The sequence below is a fragment of the Odontesthes bonariensis genome, chromosome 2 (genome assembly GCF_027942865.1).
Source record: "Odontesthes bonariensis isolate fOdoBon6 chromosome 2, fOdoBon6.hap1, whole genome shotgun sequence".
Lineage (NCBI taxonomy): Eukaryota > Metazoa > Chordata > Actinopteri > Atheriniformes > Atherinopsidae > Odontesthes > Odontesthes bonariensis.
The window spans coordinates 21,770,351-21,785,847 of NC_134507.1; the positions used below are offsets into that span (position 1 = coordinate 21,770,351).

The 15,497-nt window shown below is 42.2% G+C and overlaps 1 protein-coding gene across 1 annotated transcript in view; it reads right to left on the minus strand.

The window, feature by feature from the left end:
* lrpprc (leucine-rich pentatricopeptide repeat containing) overlaps window positions 1-15,497 on the minus strand; it is a 61,348-nt gene that overhangs the window by 36,250 nt on the left and 9,601 nt on the right. The window contains exons 12-22 of the mRNA XM_075479263.1: window positions 12,297-12,415; window positions 12,122-12,212; window positions 10,586-10,655; window positions 8,689-8,716; window positions 8,037-8,094; window positions 7,115-7,221; window positions 6,612-6,689; window positions 6,262-6,333; window positions 6,018-6,131; window positions 5,774-5,904; window positions 5,381-5,466 (exon numbers count right to left, since the gene is read on the minus strand). Of these exons, the coding sequence (XP_075335378.1) occupies window positions 5,381-5,466; window positions 5,774-5,904; window positions 6,018-6,131; window positions 6,262-6,333; window positions 6,612-6,689; window positions 7,115-7,221; window positions 8,037-8,094; window positions 8,689-8,716; window positions 10,586-10,655; window positions 12,122-12,212; window positions 12,297-12,415 (954 nt within the window). The remainder of the gene's footprint in view (window positions 1-5,380; window positions 5,467-5,773; window positions 5,905-6,017; window positions 6,132-6,261; window positions 6,334-6,611; window positions 6,690-7,114; window positions 7,222-8,036; window positions 8,095-8,688; window positions 8,717-10,585; window positions 10,656-12,121; window positions 12,213-12,296; window positions 12,416-15,497) is intronic.

Genomic DNA, 15,497 nt, shown 5'->3' on the forward strand with positions numbered 1-15,497 from the left:
AGAGAGGGATGAACCTTGTCCGAGGGGTTAAGGTTTATTAGCTGAATGAGGGTTTAACGTCAGCCGTGAAGAATGAAAAAGGACAAATCTTGGTGTTACTGGGTTTTCCACCATTAGCCTGCTGTTGTATTGTACTTTCTTCACAATGAAAACATCACAAAGGGATGCAAGGAGAGACTTCCAGTTCCTTTTCTTCCTCAGCCCCGAGGATGCTAAAGAGTGTTTCCAGTGGCCTGCTCTGTAGCATGTGGGGAGAAATTCTCATGACATTTATGTGCATAGTACAGAGTCAAGAAAAGATTTTATGCCAATATGGGGCTCTCCAAGAAAACGAAATCAAGTAGTCAATCTCATCAGGAAAGCAAGATTTGAGAATTACCACTAAAAGCGTTTTGTTTTTTTTAACGATTATTTTTGCTGACCAGTTGGGCCTTCATTGTACTACTTAATGTTAATGTTTATTTTATTTCGAGCACTTTCAATTCAAACAAGACTAGTGTTCCATAAAGACCAGCTCTTTATGTGCCATCAATAAGAGTATAAACTTATTCGCCTTTTATCACAACCACAATGTTTAACTTGGCACTAAATCAAAGCACAACTTAGGCTTATGGGTATTTGAGCAGTTTTAATATATTTTGTCACTGATGAGACCATTTAAGGGGGAGAAGAGGTTGGCCTTATAAATCTGTCATGGCAGGGTATGTAGGTCACCATTACATTCCTAAAAGTATCATTCTGATATGCCCCAACAGCGAAGAGCAGAGCCACTATAAATAGGCCACGTTTGCCATTTCAGTAAGATTAGACAATAAATCCGGTCAGGTACAACATGTCACAGGAATCTTTGGACAAGCACACGGTGAAAATATTGTTTTGTTGCATTCAGATAAACAGAAAGGAATGCATGTTTGAAAAGTGCTGATGATGGTATTGTATGGGATGAAAAGTCATGAGTAGGACGTAAAAGCACCGCATTTCATAGAAATCCATCTATGCGGGATATTGTGCTCAAAATCACAAATGTCAACCTCATGTTAGCACAAACAAAAACAGTGAAGGGATCATCGCATTCATCGTCTGCGTGCTACAGATGTCTGGAAAATATTTTACGACAAAAAAAAAAATCTAGTTGCTGCAAAGCATGCACTGTGTTGGGCGCAGATAAGATGGGTACAGCAGGTTTGTCCGATAATTCGGTTTATTTACATCAAAAAGCAGCAAAAAGACCAAATAAAGCTAAAGTGGAAATTACAGAGAGCAAAAGTATCACTGGAGAAAAAACAACACCACCGCTTTGTCAGATCAAATTGCGGTCTAAACCCAGAATTTCAGGAGAAGCAAGCTGCTCGCAGATTTGCCATCAGCATAAACAATATATCTATAATAATTTGACCTGCTGTCAAATCTGGACTGCTAATCATTTCAGATGCAACATATTCTCCCTCTCCCACTCCACCTCTCTTCTCTCCTAGCCTCCCTCTGCCCCCCCGTACCTCTCTCCATCACTTCATGACAGACCCGTTAATCACTGAGACCAATGGCTTGGAGCTGATCTGCCCAAATGGAGCTACACTAGCTAACATCCCTTCATCCGCCATCCAAACCTCCCCCATGGCGTTCTCCCTTCATCTTCCCCTTTATCCGTCCGTTGAGCCAGTATGCATATCCATTAGCTCAGCCGAGCATCATGGCCAGCGCAGCGAGCCAGACCCCGCACACATACACACATCGAGAGATGGGGAGGTAGACAGGCCAGGTAAACAAACATCACACAGCCCAATGGTTCATCTAATGTCCATGACTTGACTGCTAGCGATGTCTCTTTCCGGAAACACACGCAGCACTAAAGGAAAGTCCAGATCGACCTAAAGCCAGAGCAAGATGTGTTTACTAAAGTGGGAGGTTGGACAGATTGAGGAAGAGGGGCAAGGGCAGGTCAAAGAGATGTCTGGTGATAGAGAATCGTGAAGTTAATAAAGCAAAAGGAGAAAAGGAAAGGTAGGAGGTGAAAGCTGTGTTTAACATCTTGAACTTATTGCTGATGTGTAGCAGCTTCAGTGAGTCATATGACGGAAAGATTAGCCACTCTGATATGAGATATAGATGAGCAACAATGAGCATGTTTACATGATACACACAAAAAAATAATTTAAGGGGGAGAAAAGAATTATTGTGTTGATCTGACCAAAACCGGACTTTTAAAATGTAAACTTGTTAGTTAGACGAAATCAAAGCTCTCAAAGCCGTATTATCACACCCAGATAATGAGGCTGGGGATCAAACAACTCCTACATGAATACACTCAACTAGGCCTCGTCTCAAAAAGGGCCACGTCGCTCCACACATGCTCCTCAGTTCCCGTCCAGTACACAGAGGAAAAAGAAGCTGTTATTAACAAAGAATAACCCCAATGGACTGTTTCCTTAAAAAGGAAAAAACAGAAAGGCGTAATTATATATCAAAACTGTCCAATTCCCAATAAGGCTGCTCTGATTCACAGATTTTTCCTTGCCCTCTTCTGTCCAATGGCTAAGTCTGACATTTTTGATTGAAATGCAGTATTAAGACTCGTGGTCACTTAAAGTATCTTGTTGGGATGCTCTAATAAAATCCTTCTCATCCACGATCAGACAAAATCCCAATTCATTTGATTTAAAGAGCGTCTGTGCAGTGATCTTGGCTGTACTTATTTAGCTCCCACAGAGAAAGTTAGAAACCTTTTCTCACAGTCCGCAGCGTTGCAGCATCAGACATACTGAGTCACATACTGAGCGAAACAACTTAATCACTAAATTGATTAACTTTGGTATGAATGGCTACAGTGATTGCTCCAAATGATGTCAATTTAAGTAAGGATCATGAAATTAAAGGGCCTGAATGAAGGAAGCTGTATATGCTTCACATAAGGTAATGTGTGTGGGGTGACAAGTTCAAGAGTACAATAAGTAACTCAGTTTAAGTTTCATGTACTGTTTGTGTTAATAAAGTTACATTTACGTTTCGACCAATGTGAAGAATGCAAGTTGAATCAATTTTATGCAAATATAGAGGATAAACGCAATCCTATTGTTGTAATCTTTCAGAGGAAAATAGCACACAAGTAAGGAGATAATGGCTAGAAACATGGGTGCATGGACAAATGTGAAGGTTAAAGGTTCACGATGTAGATGAGGAGAGAGCAGCCGAGGAAAATTAATTGGTGGAGGAGGAGGAATTCATTATGAAGAAGAGTCACAGAGATCGATGGTGAAAAGACCAGAATGAAGTCAAAAGTATGAAGCAAGACAAAAACAAAGTTGCCTGTAGAGGTGGGACAGCAGACTTTGAACAAAAACAATTAAGCTATTATAGCGGGTAAGACCTAAAACAAGATGCCAAGGGACATGATCCTCAGCTGGGCCTGGTGAGTGCTGGGAGCCAGGCGGACCTGTGCCTGAGTGGGGACAGGCTAACATCAAGGTTAGCCATGTGTGCTAATGTGGCTGACAAGCGTTGCCTTCATATGCACACTCTGGCTAATGGGAAATGCGTTTGCACTGCCTATACACACACCAACTCACACGTACACAGATGAAGGCACCAACTGCCGTGCCACCAAATGCCTTTTGCTTGGATTCACATGCAAATTTGTATGTCTGCGTGTGTGTGTGTGTGTGTGTGTGTGTGTGTGTGTGTAATGCTCAAGCACTCCGGTGGACATGATCTGCCATTAGCATCAAGGCGGATTTCAATAATTCTGGAAAAATACACACAGTCCTGTAATTTTCCCCCCTCTCTCATTTCGCACTGACGTGTGTGTATGTGTGTGTGTTGGGCGGGAGAATGGCATGCTTTGCGGCTGACGGGGAGAGAGGGTCAGATAGAGACGGAGACAGAAACGGAGAGCGAGAACGAAGGGGAGGAGAGGAAAGACGAGGACAGACAAGGGAAACATTTTTCCTGTCACTGAATGCAAAAAGCAGAGCAGCAAAACTGATGGGAATTGGGTCTTCGATGGGCTGAAGGAAACCCACCGTAGAATTCTGAAAATGGCCGGCTAATGTGGTTTGAGGGAGGGAGAAAGACTGTGACAGAGTTGATTCACACACGAGCTGAGCCACACACATTCCGACATAATAAACTTGATCTATTGCCAAAGAAAAATGAGAGAAACTAAGTGTGAGTGGGAATAGAATACAAAATACAATTTTGATAAGTGATTCATCATTATAGTTTAAATGCTTCTTTTTGGACAAAACAAGTAGTTTGGAGGTTTTTACATGGGTGCGAAAGTGCGATGTGCAATCTTAGTATTTCTCTAACAAGAAGGGTGAACAGGCTGAAGGGTTAATCCAAGAAATTGCTCTCCTTGTGGTCCATTTCCACTGCATGTGACGAATAACGTTATAACTCCTTTTGCCACCATACAAAAAGTATTATGAAAAATGCACTTGACTATCAGTTTCACAGCACAACAAACAGATCCCGACTTTACACAATGTTTCACGACATAAAATTTATTTGCAGAATGTTGTGTTTTATATTGAAAACTGAAAAGAAAAGAAAAGATAAGATGGGCACAGCCAGCATGATACCGCCCACTGGTTTGTTGACAGCTGTTTTGAACGATAAACACACATTGAAAGGTTGAAAACTGCAGTTCTTTGAACATTTTGCTCCAAATTCAAGACAATTCTCATAGACTCCCGAGTTAAAACTCCCATTTTCACAGCCGAAATAAACATGGTACAAAAACAGATTTTGGTTTGAAATTGAGTTATAAGTTATTATCAGCGGGGCCACTTTGAGCGACAGGCGAGTCATACAGTGCGCATTGTGTCGCAGGGTTCTCACTCAGTTCCAGCCCTTAAGTGTCACTTCTGGCAGCAAAAACCCCACATGACAACAGCAGTCCACAAACCAGTGAGTGACATCACAGTGGCTACATCAGTATTTTGTATACAGTCTCTAATTTGCCATTTGACTGGTGCCATTATAGGCTTTTGGAACCAGAGGTGACATACGTGGTGTCAAGAGGTCACACTCTGAAGTATGCATGTAAGACTGTAACGTGTTTATGTCTGTAAAGTTGCGGAGTTTAACATAGGGTCAGTACAACTGACCTACTTTTCTGGATTGCGAGTTTTAGCACTTCTACTTTGGCTTCATATGTAGTTTATTTTGATTGGCTATTCATCATTTTAGTGATCTCATCTGTTCTGCTTTCACCAATGACAAGTCACTGATGCCGCCTGACATTCTAACCTGAGTGTGTACAATGGCAACAGTCTTATTAGCTGCTGCAGTTCTTCGTCAGTGATTATAGACGATCGATCGCGTGTGCAGTGAGAACGGGCCGTAAACATGCTGAATAGAAGAATAAATGAAGGGAACTTACCCTCCACTCTGTCATTTACAGACAGGAGCTTAACCAGCGCGATGTATTTACTTGCATCAAGCGCTACTGATGAGTCCTTTCGATTCCTGAAAGCAGACACAGTGAGAGTCAGACTTGATTAATGTATTCCATTTACGGTAGTGCAGCTCATCTATTATATGTTCTCAGCGTTCAGTCTGATGCTGGAACCAGGTGGTGAGTGAGGAGGAGGAGGAAACAGGGGAGGAAGAAGGGAGAGTTTCCTGTGTTTCAGTTCCTGAGCAGAGCGGCTGGACCCTGCATTAGCGTCTCCCCTAATACCACTCAAGTTAAACTTTAATGGCCTGCAACTGGCCGCAGTGCAGCCGTACGTGTGTGTGTGTGTGTGTGTGTGTGTGTGTGTACTCCACTCACATCTCCCTCTTCAGGTTGAGCGCCTCCTCCACATTCTTGTGGCGGCAGCACAGGTTGATGAGGGTCGCGTAGCCGCCGGCTGTCATCTCCTCTTCATGCTGCTGCTTCAGCTCAAGGGCACGCGGCAGGTTCTGATCAGACAATAAAGCTCTCAGAAAAATAACGTGCAGACAAAGCAACTAATCTTAAGCAACAGACAAAGTAGGTCTTTTATTTAAAAAAAAAAAAAAAAAAAAAGTCATACCTCCTCGGCAGCCAAGGTTTGGATGACTTGTTTGAGAATGGTGCCTAACGGTTTGTTTTCTGCTATATATTCAGCCAATTTATTCTCAAGTGCCAACACCTTTCCTTCAAGTCCCTGAAGGAGACAAAGATGTTAAGACAGATGTACAGGATCGAGACACAAGACACAAAGGTCATCCGTGTAACCGTGGTGCTTCAATCATTTTTAAACATTGTGAGAGCTTTCTTCACTCCGTCTTACTCACAGTGAACCGAGGAGTAGCTCCTGAAGAGCCATTTGACAATCTTTCTTTGGGGTCCAACAAAGTCATCACATCCTGGCACAAAAGCACGCACAGTTAATATTACACATCTACAAACCCACTATTATGATGTGAAGAAATATCTGCATCATTAGCAAAACTCTAGCAACAGTACAGAAAGCATAGGCATCCTCACTTAAATCATATTGTGCCTTTCGCTGCGGTGATTGTCTACTTAACTAAAGCTTTTTTTCATGTGACTATCAGTTATGTGGAGATTATATGATGAGCAGTCACAATGCTACATTTTGAACTACATTCAACAGTCTAAGACTGAAGGTCAGGCTCTATACCTTGATGAGCTCGGGCACCCCGTGAGACTCCAGAAGATTCTTAATTCCTCTGTAGAGGTTTAGAGAAATTGTAACATTCTGCAGAGAAATAAAAGAAGGAAAATGATCATCAGCAAAAGAACATTCAACCTTACAACAGGAGCAGAAGTGCTGTCCAAAACTGAGTTTAAACTGTAGCTAAACACTTAATGTATCGTTATATTTCACTTAGTCCTAAGAAAATCTTCTAAATGAAATACAAATTTAAGTGCATTTCTGTCCACTAGTGTCATATTATAATGAAAGCTTAATTCATAGAAATATTTAGTATTTAGGGGGGGGGGGGGGTTCAAGCCAGCTGCTTTTAAATTCAAAATGCAAATAAAAATGTAAACAAAGTCAGATGTTCACTTTGGTAAACTGGCTTTAAGAACTCCTTTAAAGCAAGAAGGTGATGAACCAAACAGTGTAAGTGTGCGATTAGTGTGGGTTTGTTTTCATTAATCTCATCAGTGTGTGTGTACCTGAGCGTGTAGCTGATTAAAGAAAGTCCTCAGCTTGCCTTCCTGTGCCTGCAGCTGCCCTTCTGACATGCCGTCGATCAGATTGTACAGGAAGTAGGCTGTATCGTCTGGAAGACACGCATACACACCAACAGTGAGCTGTCGTTTTGGGAGTAAATTTCACTTGCCACCATGTCAGTCACGGCATCCATTTGTGCATTCATACTATTTTTCTGTAACCTCTGCAGAGTGTGAGGCTGTGCATCTTTTCTGCTGACAGAAGCTGCTTTTGGGCTGGAGTTTGAGTGAACGTATGACGGCTGATGGTGACAGCTTACTCTTACTTGTGCGCTCACACAAATACGCACACATGTTTGCAGATGTCATCTAACGGGATGCGACATGGATAACGGTCTCCATCGCTCCCACCAGCACACACATCCGTTTCAACACTTGGGACTCTCTGACACCGAGCGACGTTAACACTCCACAAACACACACAGCAAAAGCAAAGAGGCGACTCAACACTGGAACACACATGTACTCTTTATCTACTCAGCACTGTGTCAGCAACCAGGCTCCATTTCCTCCACTGGAGAGAGCAGGTATTTCACTTAGATGCTGACAAACACACACACACACACACACACACACAGAGAAAGGCTACATGATGAGAAGTGGGCCAGGCAGCAGTCCATTGCTACCGAGAATCAACGTCAACACAAATATGCACATTATTTGTCATCTGGATTATACTTGGATGTTGACAGCCTGCAACTCTGAATACTGATATTCAGTATGACACACAAACAAGCTCTTCATCTTCTTCTCACCAACTCAGACACGCATCTCGCACTCAAGGACATGCAAAAACGATTTTGTACGTATGTCTTTGTATACAAGATATGAATGTGAACCCGTGTGAATAGAAATGTTTTCTTACCAGCAGGCTTACCGCTTCCTTTGGAGAAGCGCTCATCTCTGTATAAGAGCACAGTAATCTGAAAAAAAAAAAAAAAAGATAAGCACACACACACACAAACACACACACACACACACACACACACACACACACACACACACACACACACACACACACACACACACAGTGTGTCACTGTGAAAACTAAAAGAGGATCCCTAAATAGTATGTAGAAGGGAGAAGACGCACATTGAACGGGGTTGTCTTGCAGTTGTACCCTTTCATATTAATCCATGAGTATTAATCTTTCCCTAAATTGTGCAGCTGTTACACTTCACCGCATTTAAAGGAAGTCTGTGTTTGCAGGGCTTTAAAAACACCATCTCATATGACAAATGTTACCTTTAACTCAAAGTATTTTAAGGGCTGACTTTCAGCTCAGAACATTTTGCAAAGTGCAAATGTAAGCGTTTATTTTTTTAGGGATTAAGCTCCATCATATAAGCAGCTGAAGCTTTATCAAATATCTCGAACCTAAAAATACAGACCAGCTTTAATGTTATTTCTCCTGTGTCAATTTTAGTTGCCGACTATGTTAATATATCTAAAATACTCTCAGTCTGGATTCATAGATCATTGTTTGCATCCACATACACAGAATAGGCATGTCTTACCTTCACCATGCTCTCCACATCAGTAGACCTGCAGGGGGCAGTAGAGGACAAGATATGACATCAGATCAACCAGATTTATGTGTTGATAATGCGTAATTTGGTTGCTTTGCTTTTAGGTCAGAAAACACAGCATCTTCATGTCTGTGTTTCACTTTTTTTAAAAATATGATACAATGGTTGTAGTATAAAGTTCTGACAGATTAACTCGTGGATGCCTAAAAATCTTGAAGCTTTAGATAAAAGCAAAAGGTGAAAAATAGGATGTGAATATTGTTTTAAACCTATAAAAATACATTCTACTTGCATATGCTTTCAAGCTCTATAAACACTGCACATTACTCCCCCCGTAATTTAAAAAAAATCCTGTTTTCTATAAAAGTCATCTGAACACTGACAGTGTCATGTTGTCATAGCTACTGAACTGACAGCAACAACACTACACACCAAAAAAAAAAAAAGAGCGACAGATTTTCCGGGTTGACACTCTCCATCCCACAGTACAAGAGGAGAGACAGCGGTACAAAAGTCTGGGAAACCACAAAAGACTCAAAGTCGCGCGCACACACACACACGGAGGCTAAATGATGACAATGTGTGACATTTCTGCCGTTGTCAGCTAGTCGGTAGAAAGGAGGAGAGAGGGGGAGATGAGAGGAGAGAAGAAGAGGTCTTTAATGATTAAATTATCCCCTGACCTTGTCTTTGACAGGAGCAGGTCCCGCAACGCGATGACACAGCGCTCGCAAACACACAGCTACACACTCCCCAAGTGACAAGCCCAATTATGACCCTGTCAGGCAACCTAACCATCAGAAGAGTGTGTGTGTGTGTGTGTGTGTGTGTGTGTGTGTGTGTGTGTGTGTGTGCTATGAGAGCAAAGCAGACGGAGGAAAGGAAGTTGATCCAGACACAAAAAAGGACATAAAAATGAGTGGATATTGTGACTTAGAATATTTTGTCAGAAAAGGACACACAAAGGCGCATCCACATTTCTGCAAGAAAAACTCGCAACTTATAAGGAATAAAAAGATCTTACATCACTCTACTTAAATCATCTTACCCGTTTTCACTAAGAAGTATAAACATATGCTGCAAAGAACAGAAATGTGTGTGTGTGCCTTGCATTAGTGGGAAGAAACTACGCCATCATCGCTTTAAATAGAGAGTTTGTTAAATTAGGAAGCTGGGGATGATTAACAATGAGCCCCAACAAAAAAAATGTACAGGCTGAATTGAGAGCTCAAAGTTAAGTTCAACCAAGCTTGTTGTAGCTCAGCAAAATAAATAACTTTAGTCCCTGCAGGCAAGTCAACACTTTAATCTATGACTCCCCTCCAGTGCCACTCAGGGGCCAGAGTGTTTTTTTGTAAGACTGTGTAGTGCTAAACTGTAAATATTCATAAACACCCCTTTCAAAAAAAGCCCAGGGGTCAGACCCTGTTCCTAAGGCTAACCTTAGGAAGTGTGTGTGTGTGTGTGTGTGTGTGTGTGTGTGTGTGTGTGTGTCTCTCTCAGAGTGTGAGAGAGACTGCAACCAGTACGGGGTTCTAGATATGAAGTCTAGTGGTGGGCATCTGCTTATTTCCATATCTCCCACGGTGCTTTGGGGCGAGAGCAGAGGGATGACGGCCTCCATATGCATGAGGCATCCATGTATATCTGTGTACATGAGATGGAGTGTTTCTCCCTGCAGCTGCCCACACACACAGATGCAGTAGATGGTGTGATAGGCTGCACATGTTATATTCACAGCATATGCCACAGTGACCTCCATAAAGCTACAGGCCTCTCCAACTGCCATCCAAGAGGTTTGAGGCCAAATATGTGGAAATATGGAATGTAAAATGATTCTGAACGTGGAAAGACAGATAAACAGATAAGAGGCTAATTTACTCACTTTCTGAAGCCTGTGATGAGGCTGCTGCGGAAAGCACTGAGGTCCAGCGAGGGGAAAGAGGGATCGGACACTGGAATGTGAAGGAGGCAGAAAGAAAAGCCATTACAAGAAAAAAAAAGAAGAAGAAAAAAGGACATTGTGGTTCTCGGTGGGAAATATTTTGTTAGTGGACAGATATCCAACTTCTTGAAAAAGATTATTAAAGTATTATTTAGCACATTTTCAGTAAAGTCCGAATCGGCTTCACATGTCTAATGCTGGCTACTTAAATTATTATCTCAAGACAAACAGATGGAGCACAATGCTTTCCCTAAAATCACATGAAAAGCTATTTGCTTTTAGTCAGTAGTTGCAGGCAGGTAGTCAGCTGTCAGAGTGCTCTCAGTTTGAAGAAACTTTAAGCAATTATGACAATTATGGGGAGCTTAGCCAGAGCTTCTAAGCTAGAACGGAGCCAAAAAACACAAAATTTTCCAAAATTGAAACGACTCGAATCACAAAAAAGGTTCAAGGGATATATTGGGATTTCTACTTCAAATCAATTTCTCATCCGAAAGTTATTTACTTATTATTCACACAATTTCCTCAACTGAAAGCGTTCCTGCTGCTCTGTTAGGCTGCGTGCGCAGTGGCTGCCCAGCATATCCTGCCGCCGATCAGCTGGGACTTACAGTTCTGCTGGTTTAAGTCCAAAATGCCAATTACAAGATTATTCTCAGCAGTGGGCTATTCAACAAGTCAGACATAACTCCCGATGGACTCTGCTGACGTGGAGCGGCACAGTTCGGTTTGAGGTTTAAGTTGTTTTAGATGAATGGCCCCATGCAGATTAGCTCTTAGCTTAGCTCCCCTTCGACTGTCATCTACTGCAGGTAAGTCTTTACACAACCCCACTAAACAAGAACAACGGAACATTCCTATAAAATTGTTTAGGAATTGACCATAACATGTACAATCATAAAAAACAAGGGGAAAAAAGGTAAGGTCCAGCATTTGTCAGAAAAACACTTTGGTGAGTTTGTGGGGATGCCGCATATTTACAAAATAGAGCACAAAGTATGAAACGCTCGAGAAAACTGAAAACAGTTTCACGAGCCGAAAAGAAAACACTGTCGTGAAATACTCAGAATAAACAGAGTCACGAATACTCCAGTGAGTGGTTTAATGTTTGAGACTAAAAAGAGACGGGAGACGGAAAACAGGAAGAGTTATCCATTATTCAACAGCCCTCTCTATCCCGTCCCTCTGCAAGTTGAGGAGCTTCTCGTTCTCGCTTTTTACATATTCACACAGACTAATCTCTTAAAAGGCCTGATGAGCACCGAGGAGTACGAGGCCGAATGTGTGTGTATGTGGTCGTGTGTGCGAGTGTTAAAGCGGGGCCAATTAGCCCGCAGGCGAAGCAGCGATTTGTTAGGTGATGGATGCTCAGGATGCAGCAGAGGTTTTTTAGACTTTGCTGGAGTGTGTGCGAGTGTGTGTGAGTGTGTGTGAGTGTGTGTGAGTGTGTGCGAGTGTGTGCGAGTGTGTGCTTACACAGGGTGTACAATTTGGCCAGGTTGTTCCCAGCCACTACGCGAACCTCTGAGCACAAGAAGCCCTCTGAATCCATAGAGATGCCAGCATCCTGAAGAAAGACAAGAAAGTATAATTTTTTGGCAACAAAACATTTTGATGAACACCAGCCACACACCCCCCCTTTATAGATTACCATGAGGGCCTTTCGAGCTTCCTCGATGCTGGAGAAGGCTGGAAGGATGTAGTTGGATAAAGTCTCAGTATCAGGGGACACGCCAAGCTTCTGCATGCCTTTTGCCACCTCCACCACACCTATAATACAAACAAAAAAAAGTTACATTTTTGTCCCTGAAAATGCCTTTTATTTGATAAATGAGCTGTCTAGGTATGAAAAAGCCATAAAATAAGTGAAAAATGGCTCTAATGAATGTCAAAATCCAATTTTGTATCTTCAATTAATCATTCGGTCACATACCTAACTTTTGGAGACACACACTCTTTCCTGCACTCACACTCTGCCCTGGTAAATATGTGTGTAAAAACACACACTTGGCCTAAAGTAGACTCTTGCACTCTGCTCTCCAGTAGAACCCTGAGGTCCTGCCTTGGGGAAGGAGGCCAGGAGAGCCACATGCATATGGAACAGCCGCACAAACACACAGAGACTTGCAGGCATCTTGAGCATGCGAGAGGAGGCAGCACTTTGCATATGCCTGGGAGCTTGTCCAGAAAGAGGGAGGCCTAAAAGGCCAGACACATGACCCCATGTGTGTGTCTGCTGTTAAACTGCGGTACAATAGAAGTAACCAATGTATGAACATATCAAGTGTACCAATACACTTTGCTCTTAGGGTAGTGAACTACCCTAAAGTGCTTCCATAAGTTGACAAACCTCAAAATGTTGCATGGATTTACAGTCCACTAAGGTTCTGAAACACACACATATATATATAAATATATCTGTGCTTGTACTTCCTCTTGGGACGTACGTGTTTACCTGGCAGCCTCGCTCTTTAGCTGAATAAAAGATGAGCCCTGAGCTTTTATATGCCATTAAAACCCATGACTGGGCAGCATTATCTCAGGTAGAGCTACCTGAACCACTCCATCCATCGAGCCTTCTCCTCCCTCCACATCTCTCATTCATCTGCCCCTCTCACTATCCATCTACCCAGCTTTCAAGAATGGGTAAACAGGCGATCTTCCCCTTTCTTCTCAATGGAGGATCCATCCACTCTGCCTTCCATCGGTTCATTCTTACCCTCTAATCGCTTTCATCCAACCTTTTTTTATGAAAGAAGAGAGGGGGCACCTGTTTTCCTCCTGAATAATCCATAATCAATTTCACGGTGAGTCAGACAGACAGAAAACAAGTGAATGGAGAGCTGGAGATATAAATGCATAAGGTGGGTGTTTCTCATGTGCTTTTTACCGGCCTCCGGACATGACCTCTCAGGATCGTCAGCACTTTTCAATTGTGCTTTTTACTTGTTGTGTCTGTGACCAAGAAGGTTTTAACCTTTTAAACCAAAGACTGGTTTTGCTCAGTTTTCCATTCTAACAATTACAGACTTAAAGGAAAATTCAGGGGATTTTAAACCATGGGCTCAATTTTCCATGACACTGGAGTGTAAAATGTTCACAGGCGCAAAAATCTTTGCAATGAGAGCCATATTGGAAACAACCACTAAGTGGCGAAACTTTAAAAATAATGGAGTACCATCCGCATACTTACAAGCTTTGATTGTTAGAAGTGTGTTAGAATCTCTTCTGAAACCGCACAGAGTGAAAGTTGCAGGAAGAAGGCGAGTTGTTGGGAAGATGCCTCAGGTTTGCTTAAAATTTCAAGCCACACTTTAAAGCAATCACAGACTACCTTTGGAGGACTCACATGTTTAAGTTGTAACTATCTGAGCAGTAAGGTAAGCTGTGTCAATGGGAAACTAAATCTACTGAACCTATCAGCAGATAGGTTTATATTTAGTTTATATTGTTTGAGAAAACCCAAAGCAGAAACACACATGGTGGTTCTGCATAAGGTCGTTTGCTGAGTGTTAGGCCAGGTACAGCAGCTTGATGGATTTCCTGGTTGTTGTGAAAACAAAAATAAAGGACAAGACTTTATGAAGGACATAAAGAGAAAAACTGAGTGTTACAGGTCTGACAGGTCTCTACCATCTTATTTGCCTTGCCTTTGCTATGATGAGGACGAAAAATGGTAAGATTTATACCAAAGATTGCCTCATTTTGGTCTGACATCCACCTGGATTAAATGATCCGTACAAAAAAAAACTATGGATACTGAATGCAATGCAAGCTAAGATGACATTAAGTGGTCAAACATGAAAAGAAGAGACCTACACAAAAAAGGTTCATTACAAATGAGAAAAAGTGGAGAAACCCAGAAATATTAGGTAATATTCTGAGGGGTCATTTGTACTGCTTTTCCTCACAGTCTTCTACCTTTTCCCTCCATAATCCTCACGTATGAATAACTCTTTCTGCTGTCTCCCTGTCTGAACAGTTTGCAAACAGATTTGGCACAGAGGAGAGCTAAGAAGAGTAGAGACCTCTCCGGGTTGGTCAGCATAAAAGCTGACATACCATCCAGGCACGAAGTATCAAAGTAGTGAGTTAAGCACGGCAGTGGTCACAAGATATCATCATCATATTCATGTCTTCAGGTTAACTGTCACAGACAAGAAGTGAGGACGGAGAAATAAGAGGAAAAGAGGAGTGGAGTGAACCGGTCGCTGTCATCTCCTACTGTCCTTGGACATGAGTACCTGTCACTTCTCCTTTCGCTTCTCCTCTAACACCATCTGTCTCTCCATCTCTGCTCATCTATGACTCTTAAGGTAGACTTTGTTGCTGCAAGGCAACAGAGGAATGAAATACAGAAATAGGTACGTGAAAATGTCCAGACATGGTGCTATTCCATCTTTGTTTCCCATCATTTTTTTTTCTTCTAATCAAGGTAATGACTTTCTGCCAATGGCCGTGGATGAGCTTTATTAATGCCGTTCTCTGTATCGGAGTGGCATTCAGGGGAAAAAAAAGTGAGAGACTTTTTTTTTTTTTTTTTTTAAGGGGCCCTCCTAGAAGAAAAACTGACCAGACAAGGGAGTGTTTACGTTATCCGTCATCACCAACAACAATAAAGGCCGGAAATGCTCTCCCCTTCTCCCGTGCTCCTTTCCTCTCCCTCCCTTTTTTTCTGGCTCCACTATGTCACAAGTGATAAGACCATGTTGCATCGCGAGGAATGACAAGCATTGACTAGCTGGCGGCAGGTGGCAAGTACGACCAAGCATATGCTTTTGCTAAACCCGCCAAATCCACACCTCATCAAAATGTAAAAGCGAACCCCACTCCCCTTCCCTCCCTCCCTCCT